We start from the raw sequence: 25,199 nt of genomic DNA on the forward strand, positions 1-25,199 counted from the left end.
TAGTAAGCAGTAGACTACCTAAGCAATTAATGCAAGTTAAAGGAAATGCATTCACCAGCTTATATCAGCCTCATTGTTTAAACTGGTTTGGATAATCAGTATAGCTATACTGTTTATCTCATCTTTAGTTCCTATACTTGTAATATATGACTAAAGAATGGTTAGCCATCTACTTTAGAAAACCAATGAAGAATTTTAAAATTCCCTTCATTCAGTCAAGTTACCATGTTTTCAACATGAATCTGTATGTTACTAATAGTAGCAAACTAGTACTGCACCAGTACATTCTAAGCACTGTAACATCACATACTTTTTTCATTAAAATTTGAACTTAAATGACTTGTGATAAGATGAATCATCTTATTCATCTCAAATGACAAGAAAACAGAATGAGTACCATGTGTAAACCACCAGTGACTGCTAAGTTTAACAGCATTAAGCAGCCACATATATACAGCGGAAATGTATATGCTTCTGGCTGTCAATCCTTCTTTGTTTAGAAATGCAGTTTGTGACTAAACTATGACATAGTCTTTTAAATCATCCATTTATTTGGTGCACATGTGAGCTGGTGAAAATAGAGGGCTGGATTTCTAGGAAAAGGAAGGTTTTCATAGAACTCTATGCTGTCCTTAACAACTGAGTACAAATTATGATTCACTACCTTGTAGAATCACCTTTAGCAGCAATAACATGAAGTAATCGTTTTTATACTTCATCCGTTTCTCACGCTGTTGTTGAAGACTCATCGTTACAACATTGCTTCAGTTCATTTAGGTTTGTGAGCATTTGCTCACACACAGGTCTCTTAAGGTCCAGCCACAGCATTTCAGTCATGTTGAGGTCTGGACTTTGCAACATATTTTCTATTTCAGCCATCCTGCTTATGTGTTTGGGATCATTATCCTATTGCATAGCCCAGTTTTGGCCAAGATTTTGCTGTCGGACAGATGGCCTCACTCTTGACTCTGGTGTTCTTTGAAATACAATGGCTGCAAAATGAGCCCAAATTATCAGCCCTCCAAAACCATGCTTAACAGTGGTATGGGGTGTTTGTGCTGATGCGCAGTTGGCTTCCAATAAATGTGCCCCTTTGCATTATGACTAGGCATCTCTCTTTGGTCTTGTTCTGGAGGTCTTTTGGTTTGCTCAAATACAACTTTGCAAACCTAAACTATTATTCCATCTTCTCCCTACAATTCTTCCAAACAAGCCATACTCGTTCAGGAATTGTACTGTCAGGAACTTAGATATAACACCCTAAATGAGGAATGTAGCTCTTGGCCTTTTGCAATTTTTCTAAGTATTGCATGGTCAGACTTTGGGTGAAATTGCTGGGGAATTTACTAGATGTGGTCTTGTAGCGTTAACATAACAAAACTAAATGCTCCAAATTAGTAATCTGCCAAAACTTCTTCTTTTACAGAGGTGGTCACACTTGCTGATGATCAGTTGCATTTGATTAGCAGCACCAGGCTGATAATTACCCACTGTGTAATGTGTTTTTCACAGGACTGCATAAAATCCTGCAAAAACGTTCCTTTTCATATGACTGTAGTAATCATCATTTATATCTGCTGTACATAAAAGTTTTTCTGTAAACCTTCCACAGACCATCAGCTACAAAAGTAGCACATACAGATGAACAAACTACTAGAATAAACTATTTTTATGCTTGTCAAGTGACGGCACATTTAAACATGTTTAATATAATTCCATGCGCCTGATGATATAGCCATATGATATTGCTTGTTTAAGTACTTTGTGTCGGTTTGGGGTTTTTTTGGTAGCATATTTACTGTCACGTGAAAAAAAAAATTAAAAGAATCCAGTTGAGGTGTATGAGTTTATTTGTCTCCTTTTATCGCTCATATTTTTCTGTGGAACTAGCTAAATATGGGATCAACTTAACAGCTTAAAAATATTAAAAGGGTACACACTTTCACTACAAGGTACAAAGAATGTGTATTTTTTTAAAAATCAGGTTTAAACTTAACAAATCAAACTAAACAAGTAAATGTGTGACTGTAACCGATTAAATCTACATATATAAATCTTTAGGTAACACTGATAATACTCCTACTGATGGCACTGGAGACCAAATAGTTAATTCACAATTTATATCTTAGCAATGCCTTGTTAGTGAAGCCTGATTTGGAAATTTACAATCGGAATATTTGTGAACATAAACAACTCTTTCACCAAACATCGCTTTGAGAATGAGATGCTGCTCCAACACCTAAAAAAACCAAACATTCATAATTCTTATTCTGCAAATCTTAAAAACTAGACTGCATTCATGGAACAGCTAAGATTAAAACGTCAGATCTGTACTATGCTAAAAAGATTTGTCTGGTCAAACCAAGGCCTTGGTAACAGAGTACATGTTATTTTTAACACAGCTTATACATTTGGACAACCACTAAATATCTCCAGAGTTCCAGCCATGGTGCAAAATAGCACACCAAGAAAAAGCTTTCATACAACACGACCAGTCTTATTTTCACATTTAAGCTTCTCGTCATCCTTATTGGGCATCTACACAAATTTTATGAAGCCACAATTTAAAGAAAAAAATTGCACATCAATAATCAGAAATCAATTAGCCATATACAACTTTGGCTTTTGTAAATATTTCAGTATTTGTAACAAAAGGATAAACATTTAAAAGTAACAGGAACTTGGAAAGCATGTCAATAAATAAATGGTTTTCCCTTGAAGCCCCCACCCAAAACGTCAGTGTTCGCTACTTTATCATGAATTGTGCAAGGTGTGCTTGAGCTTATATAACTATAGCTGATAACTAGTGTGAACATGTCCTGTGACGCTCCTGTTGATTTTCTTAGTGTTTTGTTGGCCGGCTGCATTCTTCATGCATAGCTGTTGGTTGTGACCAGCAGCTCATACGCTGGGTCGTGGCTCCTCCTGCACAGCACCACGCAAGCACAGAGCATGCCCAGCATCTGCAGGCAGACAGCACAGGGATCAAAACTGTGAAGTTAATTTTTTCCCTTCAGCAACCTCCATGTGAATTTCATTAAACAGCACAACTCAACAGTTTCAAATTTTAACAGGAATATTGGGACACACTATAGAACATACTCTGTAATGTATAAGAACTATACTTGTATTTATCACTATATGGACTCTGGCTGTAAAGTTGGATGTTATGCTGACAACAACCACAGCATAGATGCTTTGTTAAACATAGATGCTTTGTTAAACATAGATGCTTTGTTAAACATAGAGTCTTTGACCACATTTACTTTGTCTCAATTAGGTCAGAGCTACTTTCAGTTCACTTGTTACCAAGACAACTGCAGTTTCAATAATACACCCTACTCACCTGAGTCTATTGCAAGACTCTTTAAATATAGTTCTGATTATAAGCTTTAGCTGAGAGATGATGCGGCATATAAATATGTAAAATCTCACTATAACTATCTGCAAGACAAAATATAGGTGTCAACATTTTAAGACCCTTGTGTTTGCAGCTTATATTCCTTACCTGTATAGATGCAAAAGTCAACGCAGCCCATATGACATACATCATAATCTCCTTTAATTTATTCACAACAAGAGCTTCACATCCCTAAAGACGAAAAATAAAAAAAGTTCTCCAGCTATAAACACACTTGTAACATGCTGGAAAATACTTACAGTCTCTGCAAACGATTTAATTACAGACACCAAACTAGTGGTGTGTACCTCTTGGTAAAGATCTGCTGGTCGAGTGAGCGTGCCTGTACAGTTGCTGATGTTGGGCTGACAGCAACTGACGGGGACGCTGTTGTTCTTGGATTCTTTAAACCAGTGGGTGTTCTTCCAGTCAGAGTAGTTGTGAATGCCGCAGCAGTGAAGCTAGGACAAACGGTGGATGAAAATGTTTAATTACAATTTTAAAATTCATCATCATCTAATATATATATATATATATATATATATATATATATATATATATATATATATATATATATTAGGGGTGCAACGATATTCGTATCGATATTGAACAGTTCGATACAGTGCTTTCGGTTCGGTACGCATATGTATCGAACAATACAACATTTGTAATTTATTTTATCAACTTTCCTTCTGACGATGCTGTCTGTGTTGAGCGCTCAGTGAATCTGCGTTCGACTACTCCGCCTAGGCTGCACTGTCGAGCGCAGATCCACTGAGCGCTCAACACAGACAGCATCGTCAGAAGGAAGAGCGCAGGGCACCTCCCCCACCCTCATTCAGATCTGGCGTTTGGAATTATTTTGGTTTTCATGTGACGTATGACCCTGAAGGTAAGCGAGTCATGGACTAAAGTAAAACAGTATGTTGGATGTGCCATGCAATGCTCAATTACATGGGTGGGAACTAGTGTGTTAGCGCAGTTAGCTCGTTAACGTGTTGGCCGTCTAGCCCCACGCACGGGGCGATCAGCGGTAGCTCGTTAACGGAGATTTGCCGTGTTGTGGCGTTAAGGTCATTTCAACGAGATTAACCTGAAAGCACTAGTGGGAACACAACAAATATGACTGCACATTTACGCCGACATCATCCTAGTGCAAAGACAAAAACAACAAGCATGCTACTAACTTTAGCCGAGTCATTTAGACCGCTGTTAGCACGTGATTCTCCTTATGCTGCTGAGAATATAGCCCAGAAGAAGCGGATAGTATAGCTTTTATTTGGAAAGAGACATTTCTCTGTAATAAACTCTCTTTTCCAAAGATGAGTGATTCCTCAATCAGATACAGGGCTTGCAATATTGCTAGCCCGACGTCCCGGAGCTAGCGAAAAGTCGGGCTATTGTAGGAAAAATATATGTCAATGCTTTTGCATTCTTTCAGAAATGTAGCTGGGTAATTATGTCATTGGCATCGGTGAGCCACTGTCAATATGTGACATATTGAAGTCGCGTTTGAATTTGCGCTTGTTTTTTTGCTTTCACTTTGCAATCGTGCGAACTGTGTATAGAGAGCGACAGCACTGATCTGTGAGTGATGATAATTTGTGCACCAATTCCTCTGACATCGTCTTATTAATCGTTAGCTTACTATGCAAACATGACAAGTGAAATCTCCCGCAGGAAGCTTAAACATGTGAGAGGTTGATCGCGCAGAGAATCGCTGAGCTTATGTGAGTGCGTGTGTAAAAGCAGCAGGATTTATATTTGACTACGATGACCTGGATGACTGAGAACCTTCACAGACAGATATATATTTTAGTTCTGCTGAGCCAAATAAGACAGGTCAGGGTGAAGAAGTGACAGCCAAAGAAAAGCTTACCACAAAACGAAGAAGTTATGACAAATCAGACTATAAGGCAAAAAGAAAGTGCAGCTTTATGGTTTCATGGACAAAATAATTTCTGTGGCTGCAATATGACGAGCTATATAACCAGGGCTGCACATAAGTGGTCCACAGGTGCGCATTCGCTGTCAAAATAAAAAACACGCACAAGGGTTAGGGTTAAATTTAAAAACTGTACTTTTGAGTTAAAATATATATTTATAATTTTAATAAATGACAAATTAAAAAGGCATGAACATTTTTTTTGTATCGAAAAAATATCGAACCGTGACACCAAAGTATCGAACCGAACCGAACCGTGAATTTTGTGTATCGTTGCACCCCTAATATATATATATATACACACTACCAGGAAAGCATAAAAAGTAACGTAATTAAAAACTGCACGCACTCACTTTTTCCTCAGTTTTAGATGACAAAATCATTTGTCACAATAGAAGTTTTTTTCTCACCTGCCTCTGCACATAATCAATCGCCCGGCTAGGAGCATCAGTGTTGGTGCCGCTGTATTCATTGTAAACTTTTTGAATGGAGTGATTCACCTCATCTTCTACCTATAAAAACAAAGAAAAGAAAAGAAAAAATAACACAACTGTCACTATTCACCACTCATTGCTCACTCAAAGTAATTTGCTGACTTAGTCTTATAACATTGTCAAAAAACTAATTATAGAAGCACTTTAATCCAAACAGATTAAGGATAAATGAGAGCGGCTAATTTAATTACATTTATTCTTCACAGCAGAAGGAGCTGTTTTACACACAGTAATAAACAATTTATTTGTAAATTACATAAAAACTTCCTTGTTCACAAGGGGTTGCCACAGTGGGTAATTTATCCTGAAACAGGAGACAAATTAAGATTTAGCAGCAGCATTACATTGTCGCCTTTAACAGAAGAGAACGTGACCAGCAAAACAGTGTTTACCTTTGCTCTGTATATGTAGCCGAGCACCACCACCACACACTCCGTTACAAATACCAGCAGGAGTATGGCAGCAAACTGAAAAACAGGGACAGAAAGCTGATGGTAAAATTGATCTAAAATTAAAGAAAATATTGAACATTAGACATTTCCTCTCTGTCACAATCAATGTGAGGTTGTATCAATCAAAATTGCCAAAACAAGTGAAAATGTCAAATTATTGGCATTTTATTTTTAAAATCCCTCCCTGCATTTTTACCGCATTTTAAGTATTTTCTTCCACTACTGCAATTTAATTCAATAAACTCCCATTAAAACCCATATTGCATTATTATTGCTTTAGCAAAGCCATGTATGTACATTCCCAGCAAGAGTCGGTTGTCAGCATCCCCCAGTAGTAAATTAAAAAAGGGAGTTTCTTCACCAACTTTCAACAAAGCAAAAAGTTCTCAAAATGTGCAACAAACTGTTCTCACTAAAGACATAAACTTCTTTCAGCACTTGAGGCAAAAACACAACCATGCTATGAAGATAATATAAAGGCTATGATATACTAGCAGCTGCTGATGTCTGACTGAAATGTAAACAAACGACTCCCCCAAGCGCAGCACTTGCAAGTTATGCTCAACACCACCATTAGTGATGGTCGAAAGGAAGGGCTTTAAAATGCTAGTTAAGAAGCTCAAAGCAATATACAGCATCCCAGGTAGAAATGAGGTTTTAGTGCCAATATTGTGAAAATGCCCTTCCTTTACTTACAATATTAATGGTGCTGCCTGAAAACTGCAAGCATGAAAAACACCATTCAGTATTTTTTACTTTATCATCAGAAATATAGCTATTGCAAATTTTCTTGATATATATCACCCACCTTCCTTGGCACTTCTTAACGTGTTTCCTACAGTTTCCTACCATAGGCATACAACCACTTTTTTCACTCACCGTTGCCAAGCCACAGGAGCTTTCACGTATTGTTGCGCAGCAGCCAATCAAACCGATGATGAAGAGAAGAGTTCCGACAGCTATGATTACAACAGCTGGAATCAACGTGTACACATCTTCAAAGAAGTGGTCATAGTCATCATATGTGATAAACACATAAGCTCCAATGTAGCATAAAATTCCAGCTGCAGCCTGCAGAGAGAAACAGGGAAAAATAACCTGCTTTTCCAATGCTTCAATTTATGTGAGTGCAAATCATTTAATAATACATTTTCGGCCTAAAAGAATTTAACTGACACTTCTTGCAGTTGCACCACCTGACTTAAGCCATCTTTGCAACTTTTGTAATTATTTTCAATTCAGACAGGCTTTTACTTAATCGTCTGTGTTAACGTTTTTATTTGGTAGCAAAAGCATACACTTCTCCCCTATTATTAGTTTTTTGATTTCATAATTAAACTATAGTTTTTGTATGGTTGCACCACCCTGACATTTGAGAACATGCAAACCATTAAACAATTATTTTAATGAGCTGAACAGCTTTAAAATGATTGTTATATCAGATTTTGAATGTATAATAATTTAAACCCCAGCTTTAAAAGTGTTCTTAGTCTTCTCTTTTTTCACTACTTTTATTTAACCAAGAGAGTCCTGGACAAGATAGCAGCCTTACAAACACAACATTATATATAAGATCTACAACATGATATCCAATAGAGAAATATTCCTTATGCTGCTTTTATACTCACACACAAATATAGGCATGTTTACCAAAACGGAAAAATTGTAAATCATATATATTTTTTGAATAAACTCAAAATATAAATATATTATTTATTTATCAAATTAGAAACCTACAAGTAATTCATTTAATAAATGATTTTAAATAGAAATCATGAACTTGGACACAAAAACAAGACATTTCAATCACCCACATGTGCTATAACGACATCATAGCTTCACATGAATAATGGTAATTCAGGCTCGCAGACAAAGCACGCATAAGCAGTGTGGACTGGGCCTCACGTCTCTATATTATTCAGTCATCCTGCTTGATCGTATATTTTGAATTTTGCTCATCTATACATGCTTTAATTTAGCTCTGCTGTTCTTTTAATATACTAGCATGATGCAGCTCAAACTGCGCTGGAGGTTAACTCAGCTGCTGCTGCATAACGTCATAGCTATAAGTTGTGGGCGGCAGCTAAAGAACACGCTACAGCTGCAGCTACTGCTAACCACTCAAATGGGTTTCCAGTTAAGGTCCGTGCATCTTACAGTAAACACTAACGTCAGAGTGAGTCTGTACACATAATTACCGCCATATAATGCATCTGTTTTATCGCCTAACTGCAGTGCATCTCTGGCGCAGTTTGCTAACAGTCTCCATCCTTGGCCTTACTGGGATGCTGCACATTGTTCAAGCATCTGCCGTTTCCTTACCCAAAATATTAGATTGAGGAAAACCAAGACGGTTTTAGATGACGTAATCCCACACTGGCCCATCGTATCGAGAGAGCTTAAATGGAAAGACTTAGTATATATGTATATTTAAAAAATAAAATACTGATGCACCTGCACCTTTGCTGTTAAAATAATAAAATGGCTTCGTCCTGCCCCACTGTGCAGATTCTTCTAGGTTTGACCAATAAAATAGCCGCAAGGAAGCGCTGCTCGGTCACGTGCTCTGGTGACGTCACCATTCAAAACAAACAAACTGGGGGTAATGCTGGGACGTTTGTCTACAACATTGTACTACATTTGAGCTAATGATCTGTGAGTCTGTAAATCTATCGTGCGGTGTTATTTGAAACAGCATCTATTTCATAAAGTTCTGACACAGCACCAGAGTTAAAGTGAGCTTGATCAGTCTTTTAGAAGTAACTCAACAAGTTTGATATTTAGAATTTGCATGTGGGGTGTTTCTTTCTTCTCCCTACATGCTGCTCTCCACAGCTGCAAGTTTCCTTCATGCCAACTACCAGCTGTGCTACTCCTATTTTACTGCAGCTTTCCAATATTGTAGGCAGGAGGTTTCTGAGAAACATAAACTGGCATGAATAGACTAATGCATGTATGTATTTTTTAATTTTATTTAATGTCTTATTATCTTGATGACTGCACTCATTAAACAGTTTTTCCTTATCTATGTCCTTTGAGTTTGTTAACAAAGCTAGCAAAGTAAAATAGCTTCATGGTGTCAAGCTCAACCCTGTCTTTAAACCTTAAACCTTATCACTTAACTCATTAATGACTGAAAACTTTGGGAGTCTTTTTTTAAAGCATGTTAACACCGATATACAATGAAACTACCTAACATGAACTGAGACTGAATGCCTTGTTTTTTATTTTGACCTATCAGATTATATTATAAAACTCAAGTGTGAACAGATTAACATTTGGTATTTTGCTGTTTGTAATCTCATAAATATACAGCTTAGACAATAGCAAACACACTGAAACTTCCTAAAATCAAAAACACTTAAGTGGGTGAAACTGAAATGGTCACAACTAGTATTTAAGCATCATTATAGACCAGAATTTGTCCTTTAAAACTCATGTTGAAAAGCTTGTGTCCAAACTGAACTTTTGCAAACGAAACTGAAATTGAAAATTAAGTTTATTTTATACAAATAAATACATTCCTCCAGGTGAGGAATTTTTATTAGATTATGATGATCTCGTTATAAATGCACCTGGCCTAGCACCTGTACCTAAAGAGGTTAGATAATGTCTACCATTGTGCTTTACATGTTATTACTGGTTGATGAAATTGTGTGTGCTGCTGTCCGCAGACTTCCCTTTGGTTGTTTTTTCATATATAAATCTCAGCTTGGGCTCTTTCCTTCTTATTTGTCTGTTTTTATGTGTAAAACCTGCTGCCAGTATGCCCTATCCTCTCATAATATTTTACAAGTGTTTATCTCTAGAGTCAGAATGGAATTAGAAAAAATGCTTTTAGATACCCTGCACTGTTTCCTTGAATAATCTACACAAGGACCTAAAATTGTCAGAACTGGTTATGATGTGGGAGTAGTAGTAGTAGTAGAGAATAGTTCTCTTGTGACTGTTTTTGATCCAAGTATTGTAACAATCTGCTGTTGCATATGATTCAGGTTCAACTGTGTTCACTCGCCTGTATCAAATGTCAGTTTTATATGTTTATTTACTTACATATAGACTCCCATAAAGACAAATATTGATTTACGTGTTTTTCGTTTTATTTTTTATACTTTCATCAGCACCTTCCTTTGAAGCTCTTAAAAATCCAACAGGGAAATTCCACACTGAGATGTCAGTGATGTGTAATGAGTGGTTTTATGCCAGAGGGTGGCAGTGTATCATTGCTAGTTTTACAAAGGCACACAAATTGTGAGACAGAGATTTATCAAGAATGAGCAGTTGGCAAGAACAGCCTACAACCATATAATAATCTGTTTTTCAACTCCATGAATTTTTTAGGTGTTCAGTATCAGGCTTGAATAAATAATAACAAGCACAGCGTGCCCACACAGTCCCCTGGCAAAAATAAACAAATGTAAGAAATACATGTCACCTATGAGGCTCGCATGTTTCTTAAGAGTGCAGGATGGATTACACAGGAGAAAATTAGATGCAACACTCTATCAGTAATGACCTAAAGTGGTGCCCAAAGCCATGGCTTTATTGCAAGAACACTGGATAAATTCGTCTCTGTGAACTTTTGGTGTTCAAACTAACAACAATGGAATTTACAAATTTCACTAGCAGAGATTGCCTGTTTTGACACAACATATATTCACTATGTGAATTATGCATCAGGTTTGCCTGTGGCAATCACTTAATTCATGATTAAAATAGCACAATATAAAATATAAAAAGAAAAGAAAAGACAAAAAATGGAATACCAAATGTTCCAATGGCAGAGGCATACATAACTGTAACTTTGGGCCATATTCTTAAAACTAATTACCCCTCAGTAAAATCATGAAATTCTATATTTTTATCTATGTATGTGCAAATTTTATTTATGGGCAGCACGGTGGCACATTGGTTAGCACTCAGGACCTCACGGCAAGAAGGTCCTGTGTTCAATTCCGCCACCAGGCTAAGGTCTTTCTGCTTGGAGCTTGCGTGTTCCCCCGTGTTGGTGTGGGTTTTCTCCGGGTACTCCAGCTTCCTCCCACAGTCCAAAGACATACAGTTAGTGGGGTTAGATTAATTGGTAACTCTAAATTGCCCATAGGGGTGAATGTGAGTGCAAATGGTTGTCTGTCTCTATGTCTTAGCCCTGCGACAGACTGGCGACCTGTCCAGGGTGTACCCTGCCTCTCGCCCTAAAACAGCTAGGATAGGCTCCAGCCACCCTGTGACCCTGAAAATGATAAGTGGAAGAGAAGGGGAGGTACACATTTAAAAACAGGACCACACTGGGACTTGAAATTGACTTGAGATGCAGACTGAGTTGCTTAGTGAGGATGTTTTTTTGGACAAAGCTTTAATAACAGAATGATTTCATAGTTTTGCATTATTAGGTTCGGTTTAAGTAATTTCCTGTTTTATTCAGTAATGACTGGTCCTTGTGCATTTCTATTGTTTGCACTTCCTCTAGATGTTAATTTTCCCTCCTTGGTATTTCGATGTGGTCAAGTAGTCAAATTTGCTCCAGTGTGAAATGTCCAAGAAGTATGTATGTGGCAGTCATAACACAATCTGGTCAAAATCTCTAACTACTAAGGAAAGGTGCTTCCTTTAGCATAAGATATACTGGACCATTCTATATGAAAGAAAAAGAGATAAGGTCAGAACTCATAAATATAAAATAATCAACAAAAATAACAAGTGATGGACCACTCTTGTTCTTCTTCTTGTTTCAGTTGGTCCCTTTAGCATCGCCACAGCAGATCTGTCAACATATCGATATCCCTAGCATCCTCTTCTGTCACACCAATGCTCTTGATGTCCTTGTTTGCTACATCCATACACCTTTTCTGTGTTCTTCCTCTTGTCTTCCTGCCTGGCAGCTGCATTTTCAACACTCTTTGCCAGTATATCCACCATACCTCCTCTGCACATCTCAAAAATGCTCAACTTGACCTGTTCCTGACAGTGTGTTTTCCATTTGATGCCATAAACTTGTGACACAGTTCACATTATCTCCAAGAAAGTTCTGGCCTACTCCTACTGATACATCTCTGAATCTTTCTGACACAAGCTTTTTCTGACACGTTGGCTCAGAGATCCTTCTCTATCACTCTCTAGTTCTATCCCATCTATAATCAGCATATTCTTTCCTCAGTTAAATGAGCAATGGAACAAGTGCAAAGTAAACAGAGAATAGAGGAACAGTGTTTCTCACTTTCCTAGTAGTAAGTAAGCACATGCTCAGATTTTATTAAAACATCACCTTTCTCAAGAGTTAAACATGCAACATGTTTGGACTTTACTAATTATTTTACCACTACATCAAACTGCAACAGTCACTTGCCTCACATTTAAAATAAATAAATAAATAAGAAAAATACCAAAATTCTCATAAAAATCAAATGCTTGTACATTTTGCATATCTATGTGATGACTGCAAAGTTCCAGGACACATGTTCGCACTTTTAAACAAAATAAAAATGAAAAGAAAAGAAAAAGGAACGAGAATGTTTTTTTTATCGATTTTCCTTTTGTCCTTTTTAAAAGCATGTTTTAGTGCTTTTCATTCTCCTTTAAATTATTGTGCAGGCTTATTTTCCTGTAAAAATTGTGGCCAATTTTCTAGCCTACTAACCTAGTTGGACACAGCATCCTGCACCTGAACATTCCAGGATCTAAAAGCTGTTGTTTACTGGACAAAGACTTAATTATAAATGTGTGTGCTCCAGATTCTAATGTGAAATACAAAAATCAGAAGTTACAAACTTAAGGGTCAATTTTGATAACCCAGTTTCTAACAAAAATAGACAAAATGTTAACAGCCTACAGCAGTCTAGAATTTACCACTCAATAGAATATGGCACAGTTACAATTGTAGCCAGGTAACAACTGTTTGTTATTTGCAGTACTGTGATTTGTGGTTGAATTGTGCATGTCAGTGGGACTCCCACACTACTAAGAAGCAGACACATCTCCACATGTAACTTTAGCAAGGAAGGAGCTCTATCCAGAAGTAAAGTAAATCATTTTCAACTCCTCTTTATCTATAGTGACCCTTCCCTGGAGTTGATTGTAAATGACAATGTATTAGAATTAATTATTCATTCATCTGTTTATTGGAATAGCATTTCAGCAGTTTCTGAAATACTCAGACCACCCTGTCCAGCATCAACAATCACGCTATATTCAAAATCACTTCGATTTCCTTGTGTTTGGCTAAACACTCGTTACTCTTTTTTTAATGAAGAGAAAGAGAATTGATTAACTGCAAAATAATTCAGTGTTGATTTGGTGTCATGAAAAGTAGGTTTTGAAAGCGTGAGCAAAAGTTTTGAGGATTATGATTTTCTGATCAGCACTAGACACGAAGCAGCCATCGTTGTATTTTTACTCAGTTGTATATAGTATTTGTATTCTATTTTTATCTTATTGTATATTTATTTTATTTTATTCTACTGTATATAGTATTTTATTTTATTCTATTCTGTACAGTTGTGTACTGTATTTATTCTTATTGTATTCTAATTTTTGCCTCATAACTTTTGCACTGTCCACTTCCTGCTGTGACAAAACAAATTTCCCACGTGTGGGACTAATAAAGGTTATCTTATCTTATCTTATTGAGACAGAGAATCATTTGGTTGTAGGCATTTTCATGAATTACATGTTTATCTGAGTTTGGCACTAGTTCTTTTTTCGTGTAACAAACTCAGTGAGCCAAGTGCCCAACAAAAGAAAATTATGGATTTTTCTTTTTCAAGAAAGCTTCCCACTTTGCACAGGGCTCAAAATAGTTATAATATCTGGTTCTTACCCATCTTCAAATGTACATATTCAGCAGAAACTGGCAATAACTATCATGGATACAGAATTATGTTTTTTATGTTATGTTTTTGCATGACTATAATTTTAAAAGTTTTGAACAAATGGTGTATCATAGGTAATAGGGTTCATATCGTACTGATATCAAGATAACAGTTCTTGACCCTCTCAAAAACACTGCCGGAAAGGTGTATTAGAGCTTATAAAGACTTCCTCTACTCACACCTCTCACCACGTTGGATTTGATGCACAATCCACACCTTGAAATGACACAAAGCAGACAAGGCATTGTGGGAGAGAAATTGAAATAGCCTATCCATTTCAAATACAACAGAATAGCTCAAGGCAAAGAAGTTGCATGGGCCATCTCACTGCGCTCGACCAATATTGATCGAGAGAACAGATCATCCCTTTATGCAAAGGACAAAAAAAGTACAAAGATTATATTGATTTCATGTCGAAATATTCAGGAAACTAAGAAGTGTGATTTATGTAAGCTTCCTACATTTATATTTATATAAGTGTTATTTTTATAAGGGAAAAAAAGGTTGACGCAAATGTTAATGAAAGGTGTATAAATAAGACCTTTATCCATATCTGTAATACTGTGTTTTAGGCCACAAGTGTTACCAAAGTATGAATTCAACTCATCTCAATGAAAGGTGCCCAGACATTATAGCATTATCAACCTGCATCTTTTCTGTGTTGCTCATTCTTGTGCAAGTGGACACCAGCGGTGTATATATAATAAAATCAGTGTTTAGGCTCACTAATGAATTGTTTGGGAGGGGCTTTTGCAATCAGAAAGAACAAATCGATCTATAATTTATCACACATCAAAGTCAAAGCAGTGCAAATCATTATTTTATTTAATACAAATAACTAAACAAATGACAAGAACATGTAAAATAGATCCATCAAAATAATTGGAAAAAAAGATGTATTGCAAATGAGCAAGCCAGTTACAGTAAATTACAATCATGATGAGCATGAGACTGTACACGATTCTTATTTATTTTAACTCATAAGCCCAGGTGACCTTCGATCCATGTTAATGCGTGCCAGGTTTGTATCCTTTACATCACTTTCTGGTTCGGATGTAGTTCTCTAAAATCTTCATCAACAAGTCCGCCTCCTGAAAGAGAGAGCATGACATTGCGAGTTAGTATATTATAACACAGAAACAGCCTTTTGACATCTTATATCAAAAACGTGGGAAAGTTTTCTCGCCTGATTTTTCGAACGACTTTCTTGTGTATCCATCTGCGCTTGCAGCGCCACCCGCAGAAACTCTTGGAAAAGCTCCCCGAGCGCACTCTGCTCTGCAGGAAGGGTGACTTCCAGCGCATCGGCACCTTGGTCCTCATTTGAAGGCAGCATAGGAGTATCCACGACACTCTTCTTGCCCATGAAATGTCCTTCCAAATCGAAGAAACACCCATTAATTATTGCTTAAACTAAGCAAAAATTGGAAGACATAAGACATAATAACTTTTCAAAAAAACATAACACAATAAAAATGTTTTTTAAAAAAAGAAAAGAAAAAGAAGGAAACATGCTATCTATTAAAATACATACAAAGATGAGATGGAACCCAACATAAATACGACCCATGTGTCTACAGTGTAACTTCAGATATTCTTACCTGTAGCCCAAAGATTGCCTCTTGGATGCACTTTGATTTTTGCAACTTTATTTCTGAGCTCAGTCAGGTCGAAACTCACTGCAGCGGTGAAAGAAAATAAAACAAGATATGTAAACAAGCCACACTGGCAGACATTATTCAGTGTAAACCCTCTCATTTCAGCGTGTCAACTAGTGAAGTGTCCTCCAGCGCGCAAATTTCCAAGTGTCTCCTGTTGGTTGTAGATTGCTCCGATGTATCCAGCTTTTATAGGCTCTCCCGACCGGGGTGGGCTCTTTGTATGATGCGTATATTTTTCAGTCAGCTTGCTGCATAAATTGAAATGAAGACAGTTGAGTCATTCTCAAGGTTTTGTTGGTCTGCGCGTCGGGCTGTGCGTATTTCACGCGCCACGCGGTTATTCTTACTCAGAGCAGACAGGAACCTTTGCTGAAAAACACTCCTCTGACCAAGCTATGAACAGCAACATACCGGTACACATATGTGTGTTTATTAACTGAAATAAAATTCTGTATTTGGAATTGTTTTCAGAAGTTCCGGAAAATGGAAAAGGTATATGCGTGGATGCATATGGCATTTCTTTTAAGAGAATTCAATCAAATGCGTCATCATGACCTTTCAGTTTATTTTTAATCTGTATGATTCTATATAGCATCGCAGTAGACTATATTTTAACTATTAGTATAAAAGTGTCATAGGTGAGCAAAAACTAATGATTTTTTAAATGTTGTGCACTGTTGGTGCAAATTGCTGGTTAGAGCCACAAAATTACACAGGGGGTAGCTAATGCTTTCCTCTCCAGCATAATCACACATAATCATTTCCTGCTAAGGTCCCTACACCCCTTCTCTCTCCCATGGCCATGCCTAGCCCCTTACAATGAGCAACATGACATTTGGCCAGTTGCAACATGCCACTGTGATCACCGTCAGTTCTCCGTGGACAAGAGAACCTGCTGATTCTCACTGCTAATTTAGAGCTGAAAAGACAGATGGCCTCTCTGTCACTTCAGGGTGCTAAAGTTACAAGTATAGTGAAAGAGCTGCAGTTTTAAATCTTGCTCTTTTATAACCTTTCACATTAGCACACAATCTTGTGATTTCATAAATTGTGCACAGCTGAATGTCAGTTTAATTAGGAAACCACCTCACCATCAAGACAAACCTATGTTCACAGATTAAATGGTAAGAGACAGCCACGGCTGCCTTACGATATGTGGACATCAGCATCTAAGGGTCAAAATAATAGATTTAGACACAAAAGTCTACAATTAACTTCATGGATTGACTAATGCTTGGGGTTACTTGGATTTGCTTTGTTCATTGAAGGCCAAACCAAAATTAATTAACAAAGCTTGGTTCAAAAATCAGGGTTTGAGAAAATACTTCTTTAACACTTCATAACTCATATGAAAGTTTAGTGTCTGAAGTCAAGACTGCATCATATTTATGAAATATTGGTTTATAAATATACATGGCTTCAAATGGAAGTGGCAATCCACACCTAACAAGGTCGTCTCTCAGGTCAAAGGAAAACTGCAAATGCAATCAATTTCAATCCGAGTTCAGGTGCCTTAACACAATTTCAAGTGGATCCATAGTAAAATTATAGTTTACACCTCCCACTATATGATTACATATTAAAGCTGGATATCCAAGATTTGATTGCAAGTGTGTTGATGTCATCAACAACCATTTCTGCAGTCATTAAAGCTCAGCCCATAGAAATAAAACACTGGACCCCACTCCACTGACCTTTAAATAGAAATTTACCAAACAAGCCATTACACCATTTAATTTGCAACAAAATGTGCGAGCAGCAAATTATCTCTGGCACAGCCCCAGTTTCTCTCTCTCACACACACACAAGAATCAGATGGTGAATTTATGGGGGGTGGGGACACACAAACAAACCCCAAAACCAGAAAGAACTAATTATTTACCATCAAAACTCTTAACTTTCTTTACCAATTCCACATGAAGAAATACATGAATTCTATAGCATTACTAACAATGCTTGAAAACTTTAATGACAACCAGCAACAGAAATACAAAAACTCATTTTTCAAATATTTGAAGAACTCCAAACAAATAGCAAATAAACTGTATAATTTCTTTTTTACGAGAAGGTATAAGATGTTTGACACTGATTTCAACAGGCAGAGGAAAAAAGAAATCACAGAGACACAGAGTAAAATAATTCATAGTGGATGGTAACCAGATTTCATATTTAATTTTCATTCATATTCAGTTGTCATAAAATACTTCACATATTGGTCACATAAGACAATGAATTTAACAGGAAAGAAACGACTGAATTAGTCATTAAGAACGCCGTTTCACTTTCCAAAGATTACAAATAAAGAGCGACTACATGCTAGTTTTAGCCTAATTCCCTCACAAAAATATTTTTAAAGCTTGGATATTTCAAATGTAAACACCCTATCCACATTTCTACAAAATGTTCAAACAAATGGTACAAAAAGCCAGTTGGGTTTGACAAAGTCTAACTTAATTCTGTTCTGAAAGGCATGACTGAGGTTTCCTGGACGTAGTTTATCCTTCTCAAGTGCTGAAGCTTGGGCACCTCACTCCCGATGGACCAACACAAATAGACCCAGCAAGAAGAGCACAGCGTACTGCAGAATTATAGCAGAGGAAGAAGAAATCAGAACACATTCTACATTTTTAAGCCTAAAAACCAGAGATTGTTTGCAGCCAACATACTTTAAACTTGGGGTAATCATTCATGAGGATGGTGACAATTCCGATGTATGGCACAAACCTGGAAATGATTAAAAAGAAAATGCTGTTAAATGTTATTGACACATACTGTAACACAATGTAATCCACATAAACAAAACGTCTAAAACTTCCTTCAATGAATTTTAGAATGAGCAAGTATGAATGTTACACTGGATTTAAAATGCTGTTTTAAGCACTTACATTTACTTGTTGTAGCTATTAAGTGCATAAGCTTCAAAGTCAACAGAATAAACTTCTATATTCAAGCGAGTGGCCTGTTATTCAGTATCGAGACCAACCTAACATTAAAGCTTCCTTAGATGCATTTGTTTTTTAAACCTACATGGACTGTTTTCCTGCTTGTACTGTTCTGGACCACTCGCTATGTAGTATGTGTGTGTAAACTATTCATATTGTTCTTCTGGCTAGATTTAGATAAGGAAATGTGTTAATTAGCTGTCACACAACAGTTTCCTTTTGGATCTTGGCTTTAACCTGGTTCACAAACAACACCTAAAACTTTTCATTCGTTTCCATGTCCAGCAAGAAGTTTTTCAATATTCCAGGATAAGCAGAAAAAAATGTAGCTTCACAATGGGACTTCACCAACCAATAGTGGCTGTTATATTAGTTACATATATTTATAAATATACAGTCCAAGTGTGGAACACCCAATCATCGCAATATAACACAAAGTTGGTGAAAAGCAAACGATACTGATGTCATATGAAGCATAAACCCTTGTGAATTCATTTATCCTGCTTTGATCCAAATGAAAGTGACAACAGTTGCACTCGAGAGCCAATAACAAAGCAGGCCACAAAAACATTTAAAGGTTATGGCCACAGTACATTGCTTTCTCCTTATGGTGTTTTTATGCTCGCCGTGCACCCCCATCATGGGTAGTCACATGCCGATTTTGATCTCACATCACAATGCCTGTGGCACTTTTGCCAAACATGCACCTCGATTTTGTAACCTGGCACATTGTGCCACAGCCGCTGCAGCAGGATTTAGACAACAAGTCTATCACAGTGTTGATTTCCACTGCTACTTTAATTGATATTCCACTACAGAAGCTCAGAGATGCACAGATATACAGAGGGAGATGTTGATTTTGTTGATAAAATGCTGTGCAAGTGTTTCCTTCCAGTTTTGACTTCCTCTCTTCCTATATCAGCGCTTATGTGGAGCTATTGTCTGAGGGGCAACACCTATCATTCAGGGTAATACTGCAACAGCTTCCCGTGCCTTAATGGCAGGCATAAATAAAAGCAACTGTGTGACAATATCGCAGCAGCAAGCAAAGCAACCACTGCGAAGAGTATATCTTAATACCTTATCCATTGAGGCTGATTTCTTTCTAGTTCTGATTTTTTGCTTGTGTCCCTCTCACTACTGGTAGCATAAGATGGTACACGCAGCACCTTTGGGCTGTACAGGTAAACCATCTCTTAGCACATCCATATACATACCATGCAGGAGCAAAAACCTTACAAGAAGGTTTACTGTGTCTTCAACTACAGTCGCAAGCATTATGTAACTTCAATCGAATTCTCTAAGAATATGGCTTCCCAGGCTATCGCTGAGCCTCCAGAACTGGTCATGCTAGATGATGTTGCAGAGAGTATAACATCACCACAACTCTGGACTCTTTCACATCTACACATGTTTATTTTGAACCTGCTCTCACCTGTGACAAGACTAGAGCATCAGTCGACATAGCGTTTTCAGTGGGAGAAATGTGAAATGAAAAGTCATTGTGCAATGTATTGTTTCTAAAGTTGGGGAACCTGCAGTCAACTGAGGCTGAAAAAGTCACTTGGATGAGTGACGAAAAGTTTCTCCCACTGAAAACGCTACGTCCAGATGAACAGAATCAACCTTTTGGGATACATTTTATTGGAGTTATCTGTATCAAATATGTTTTAGGACATCTGTCCTCCTATGCATTTTTTCCCAACCAAAATACTTACCCCCTAGCTCGTCCCACCACATCTTTTTTCTCCAGCCAGTGTTGACCCTGCTTGTACAGCCCTCTATCATCAACTGCGTTGTTGTCCCCTTTGGTCAAGAACTTAATGTCTCCATTTTCCCTGTGAACAAAGTATCAGCATGATTTTCAGACCGCAGCGTCACTAAATACCCATTTCAATACTGTGTAAGGATGAGGATTCATGTGTGTAATATAACAGAGGCTTCCTAGAACATTAAATACAAAACTGGTGACAAATCAAAGGAAATCCAACAAAGTGCAGCAAGGTGTTAGATCACAACATGCTACATTAATAGCTTAACTTTCTGCTGCTCTTGAGTGCCCCATCCTTTTCACCACATCAGTCAAAATATAATAAAATTCCGGTTTAACAGATGGGAATGGGAATCCAACCTAACAAAACAACACTCATAAAATACACATTCATACTTTTCATGAATCTTTAGTACTCTGTGTACTATTGGGATCTCTCTGCCTTCTATCCTGAAGACAACAATCTCTCCAACTCTGATTGGATCCTCTACCCGGTTGGTCAGAAACAAGAGGTCTCCTCTGTGGAAAGCTGGCTCCATACTTCCACTGAAATACAAAAGATGCCCACATTAGTAAAGCTGGCAACATTTAATTTTTTTAAGTTTGGAATAAGCATTAATGCCTACTTTAAAAATGACAGTTTTATGCTGCATAGCTTATATAAGGTTAAAAATAAATCAAGACACTAGCTAAGAAATTTTTAATTGGGTTATAAAACAAGTTTACCTATGCCAATATGAATCTTACTTACACAGGGTCATAAAGTAATCTGAATCACAGTCATTACCAGCTTTGGCAAATAATGGCGTACATAAAGTGGTAAACATGCCCCTCGCTCAGTCTTGAAACCTGTTGCTGCTATCAGATGTAAGTAAACAGTTAAAATTCTAACTTTCAGCATCTTGATTTTCACTTAAATATACGCTTTACATGATTTGCAAATCATCACATCCTGTTTGAAATTAACAGTTTACACAGCTTCACAACAATGAAACAGTTCATTTAATTCATAAAGAGTATGTTGTCAACCCCCAAAACTATACAAAACGCCATATAAGAAAGAGCTAATAAAAGTATACAGGAAAACTGAGCTTTGCATCCTAATAGGATAAGGCAGTGTTGAGTGTACAGTAAAGCATGGAGAGAGTGAGGGGGGAATGACACATGGTGCATCTGAACTCAGTCTGCTGCACATTCTTGGACAACCATGTGAGCTCAAACGCATTAAAATGTAAAGAAAAAATGTGCCTTTTGAAGGATGTGTACAACTCTCCTAATATGTACTTCAAAAATCATAACGTTACCCACTTCTAAGGTATAAAGCTTAATATCCTTGGAGAATATCATTGTTTTTTTTATCTGCAAGAAAGTCCAATCACCACCATATGGAACATGGTTCTTTACTACACAGAGGAATTTCCTCCAGTTTACACAAACATAAATTATCAGCAGATATTAAAAAGGGACAAGATTTAAAGTAACAACAAAAACACCGAACTCACCTGAGAACAACAACAATAGGACTCTCACTGCCAGTGACAACCATGAGTCCCTTCCAGATCATCAGCGCAGAGGAAACAATCATACCAAAATTCAGCACCTGATAGTAGAGCTGCAAACAAAACGAGGGAAAAAACGAGTTATTTCAAAATACAAGTCTGCATGCTTAACAAGTATAAACTAGCCCAACTTACTGAACACGGCAACATTGCTGTGCGTTTGTGAATTCAGTGGTGATTCATTTTTAGCACATTCGGCATTTGACTTTTGCTAGCGGTGCTATGACAGTAATGTTAAACCAGGAAACCAGCTAGCTACACCAAAGTCATCTATTTTTATTTTATTTTTTACACGTGGTTAAAATAGGCCCTTCGTAATGCATTAGAGAGGACGAGCTTTAAAATATAAATGCGCATGAAACAAAACACTTTTGATGGCGCAGAGAGGTTGCAACGGTAAAAACGGGGTTGGCGGCTAGTCATCATTAGCTATGAGCTCACTTGCCATACAAAGAGGTGGCCGTGAACTAACGGTCTGGTACCTACCTGCCGCTTATTCATGCGACGAACATCGTCGAGAAAGTCTAACGATAACATCTTTGCAAAACTAGGGTGTAGAAAAAGTCCTAAATCACATTAAAACGTTTACAGTGACGACCATATGGATGCACGGTCGGGCAGTAAAACTTGCATCCGAAACTTCCGGGTGCGCTCCACCGGAAGTCCCGCCCGCGCAACAGTGCTGTGTTGAGGTGTCAGTTCAGGATACGAGACGCGAGCAGAGGGGGGTTTCCAAAAAAGGACACCACACTGTCTGCAAGCGTGCAGCTGGCTGCTGTGTTTTCTGTTGGAGTTTACTGTAGAATTTAAGATATGTCCTGAAAATGAAAACAATGAACATGGACACTATATTGAAAAAAGGACAAAAAAGGACACATCCATTTTTCATTCTCTTTTTTAATTCAAAATGAAATATATACATAACAAATATATACATAGATATATATTATTTTAAATTAGTTAAAAAATAAAAGTCTAGGAAATATATAAATATATTTGCACACTTTGTCCAAATAGAAAATTCTAAAGTAAGGCTCACTTTTGGGGGGAATGGGTGTTGGTTAACTGTGTGGCAGAGCTTTGGTGCTTTTTCACAAACAGCTCACATTTTGACAGATTTCACCTTGCGTTAACCAAAGGAATTTTAAACATCTTCTGTGGGAGAAAAAAAAAAAACAATAATCAGAACACATCACACTTTATAAACCATGTCTGTGAAGGTTCTCAGTCATCCAGTTCTCGTAGTCTAAGGAGCTTGGAAAGAAAAGCGCTTGGACTTCTTTAAGTTGCTTGAAGACGTTTCACCTCTCATCTGAGAAGCTTCTTCAGTTCATTTTTTAAACCACTTCCTTATGTTGCACACACACATCCACATACCCACATTTCTTAATTATTGAATTCAATATTGCTATGGGGTTGTATTTCTAGTGTTTGACACGGGCCCCTTAGGCCCAGCATCAGGTTGGATGAGTTTGGTGTGGGAGAATGTGACTGGCCCGCTCAGAGCCCCAACCTCAAACCCTGAAAGCTTTTGTGATAAACTAGAAGGGAAATTGCAAGTCAGGTGTTCTTGTCCAACATCAGTGTGTGACCTCACAAAAGCTCTCCTTAGATAGGAAGACATTCCCACAAACACACTTCAAAATCTTGCAGAAAGGCGTCCCAAGAGACTGGAAGCTGTTGTAGGTGCAAAAAAGGGTAAAAGTTTAGAAAGGGCTCTCAGAAAAGCTCCTTTAGTAGGTGTAATATGTAGGTGGCTCAATACTTTGGCTGATATAGTGTATGGCAGTACTGAATGTTAATAATCATTTTCAGTGTCCTGCCTTAGAAGATTTGTGCAGGTTAATTATTTCTTTGGAATAAGATTGATTTTCAATATTCACTGGCGTGTGTTCTCTGCTTCCTTTTTCACCAAATCCTGGCTTATTTCTAGACCCCAATTGCTCTGCTTACATTATCAGTTATGTACTAACTTTGGCTGATATTTGGTTTGTGGACAGGTAGTCCTCATTGAGTTTATAGGATCTTTTTTAGTAGCAATTTCCTGTTACTCATTTGATTTGAAAACCAGCACAATTGGCTCATCAGTGCAAAATCACTACAGAGTTGTGATGTCCTAACCTTCCAGATTGCATCAGAGTCCCTGAGTCATTACTTTCACATTACTGAGTGCAGCTTTAAATGTTCACAGTGCAAACAGCAGCCATCCTGTTTCCACTTGTGATCCAGATGAAGTAAAGCTTGTAAACTGTGATGTACTTATTGTGACTGGGATAGTGTCATTATCTAAACAGCCAACCATAAAATAATCACTTAAACTAATAATTTATTACATTAATTGCTGCCTTAAAGGTGGCTAAAGTTTATTCTGCAAATTAAATAGCAAATGTAATTGCATTGACTTTCCACTGCAACTTTAAATAATGCATCTCCTAATTAAAAGTGCAATAATGTAACAAAAATGACCAGTAATTATTAACCATTTTCTTCTATCATAGACTACATCTAATTTCCTAGAGGAAGTGCGTTTGACTGAGCAAGTGATAACATAATTAGTGGACACACACGTGAAACCTACAAACATTGTTTGGTTGTTGACTTAGTCTGATAACATGATCAGTAGAATATATGTCACGTGTGTTTGAGCCACAATTAAAAAGCCATTTAATTGTGTTTTTGTTCCCAATTTGTTCCAAAGTCCATTTTAAATTCTGCTTTTTTCCAAATAGGGTTATGTATATTTGGATATGTGTTTGAGTAACACTATTGGATTTATGTGACACATTGTCATCTGATATGTATGCATATTATTGACAGGGCTGATCTCATGCAACTGTGGGGGCCTAAATCTACAATAAAAGGTAAGCTTTAAAAAAAAAAAAAAAAGCAAATATAGTATGGTTTGTGCTTATTATGCACAACCTCCAAATGCAGGAAATGCAGCTGTCCAGTTCGCACACACCACAGAATTTAGTTATTCATTAATGTCTGTTTGGCTTCACAATTGGTAACCTCTACAGTAACTGCTTTTGTTTATTCCTTAAAGACCAATGCGACTTAAATTCTGTTTGAATTTATATTTTTGTAAAAGCACAAATTATCAAAAC

The 25,199-nt window shown here is 37.2% G+C and overlaps 3 protein-coding genes across 3 annotated transcripts; all 3 read right to left on the reverse strand.

Moving 5' to 3' along the window:
* Window positions 1-1,832: 1,832 nt before the first annotated feature.
* On the reverse strand, window positions 1,833-8,805 carry tspan3b (tetraspanin 3b). Its single transcript, XM_026172200.2, has 7 exons — window positions 8,614-8,805; window positions 7,171-7,362; window positions 6,232-6,306; window positions 5,756-5,857; window positions 3,709-3,861; window positions 3,509-3,592; window positions 1,833-2,963 (listed from the first exon to the last, which is right to left on the reverse strand). The coding sequence occupies exons 1-7, from the start codon at window positions 8,674-8,676 to the stop codon at window positions 2,871-2,873; spliced, it is 762 nt and encodes a 253-aa protein (XP_026027985.1). The 5' UTR covers window positions 8,677-8,805; the 3' UTR covers window positions 1,833-2,870.
* A 6,158-nt stretch (window positions 8,806-14,963) lies between these two features.
* nmbb (neuromedin Bb) lies at window positions 14,964-16,027 on the reverse strand. The gene is made up of 3 exons (XM_026172213.2): window positions 15,761-16,027; window positions 15,346-15,533; window positions 14,964-15,250 (listed from the first exon to the last, which is right to left on the reverse strand). The coding sequence occupies exons 1-3, from the start codon at window positions 15,915-15,917 to the stop codon at window positions 15,197-15,199; spliced, it is 399 nt and encodes a 132-aa protein (XP_026027998.1). The 5' UTR covers window positions 15,918-16,027; the 3' UTR covers window positions 14,964-15,196.
* Window positions 16,028-17,966: 1,939 nt separating this feature from the next.
* sec11a (SEC11 homolog A, signal peptidase complex subunit) lies at window positions 17,967-22,795 on the reverse strand. Its single transcript, XM_026172210.2, has 6 exons — window positions 22,579-22,795; window positions 22,036-22,145; window positions 20,930-21,079; window positions 20,481-20,600; window positions 18,487-18,544; window positions 17,967-18,398 (listed from the first exon to the last, which is right to left on the reverse strand). Exons 1-6 carry the CDS (start codon window positions 22,627-22,629, stop codon window positions 18,348-18,350), a joined length of 540 nt encoding a protein of 179 aa, XP_026027995.1. The 5' UTR covers window positions 22,630-22,795; the 3' UTR covers window positions 17,967-18,347.
* Between the last annotated feature and the right edge of the window lie 2,404 nt (window positions 22,796-25,199).

The sequence above is a fragment of the Astatotilapia calliptera genome, chromosome 1, assembly GCF_964374335.1.
Source record: "Astatotilapia calliptera chromosome 1, fAstCal68.1, whole genome shotgun sequence".
In the NCBI taxonomy this organism is placed as follows: domain Eukaryota; kingdom Metazoa; phylum Chordata; class Actinopteri; order Cichliformes; family Cichlidae; genus Astatotilapia; species Astatotilapia calliptera.

Coding starts and splice junctions, on each gene's coding strand:
- tspan3b (XM_026172200.2), bottom strand. CDS start 8,676: ATGGGCCAGTGTGGGATTACGTCATCTAAAACCGTCTTGGTTTTCCTC. Junction 6,307..7,170: donor GCTCCTGTGGCTTGGCAACG/GTGAGTGAAAAA, acceptor CCTGTTTTTCAG/TTTGCTGCCATACTCCTGCT. Junction 5,858..6,231: donor GCTACATATACAGAGCAAAG/GTAAACACTGTT, acceptor TTGTTTTTATAG/GTAGAAGATGAGGTGAATCA.
- sec11a (XM_026172210.2), bottom strand. CDS start 22,629: ATGTTATCGTTAGACTTTCTCGACGATGTTCGTCGCATGAATAAGCGG. Junction 21,080..22,035: donor CCTATTGTTGTTGTTCTCAG/GTGAGTTCGGTG, acceptor TTTGTATTTCAG/TGGAAGTATGGAGCCAGCTT. Junction 18,399..18,486: donor ATGATTACCCCAAGTTTAAA/GTATGTTGGCTG, acceptor ATAATTCTGCAG/TACGCTGTGCTCTTCTTGCT.
- nmbb (XM_026172213.2), bottom strand. CDS start 15,917: ATGAGAGGGTTTACACTGAATAATGTCTGCCAGTGTGGCTTGTTTACA. Junction 15,534..15,760: donor AGGCAATCTTTGGGCTACAG/GTAAGAATATCT, acceptor TCGATTTGGAAG/GACATTTCATGGGCAAGAAG. Junction 15,251..15,345: donor AAAGTCGTTCGAAAAATCAG/GCGAGAAAACTT, acceptor TCTCTCTTTCAG/GAGGCGGACTTGTTGATGAA.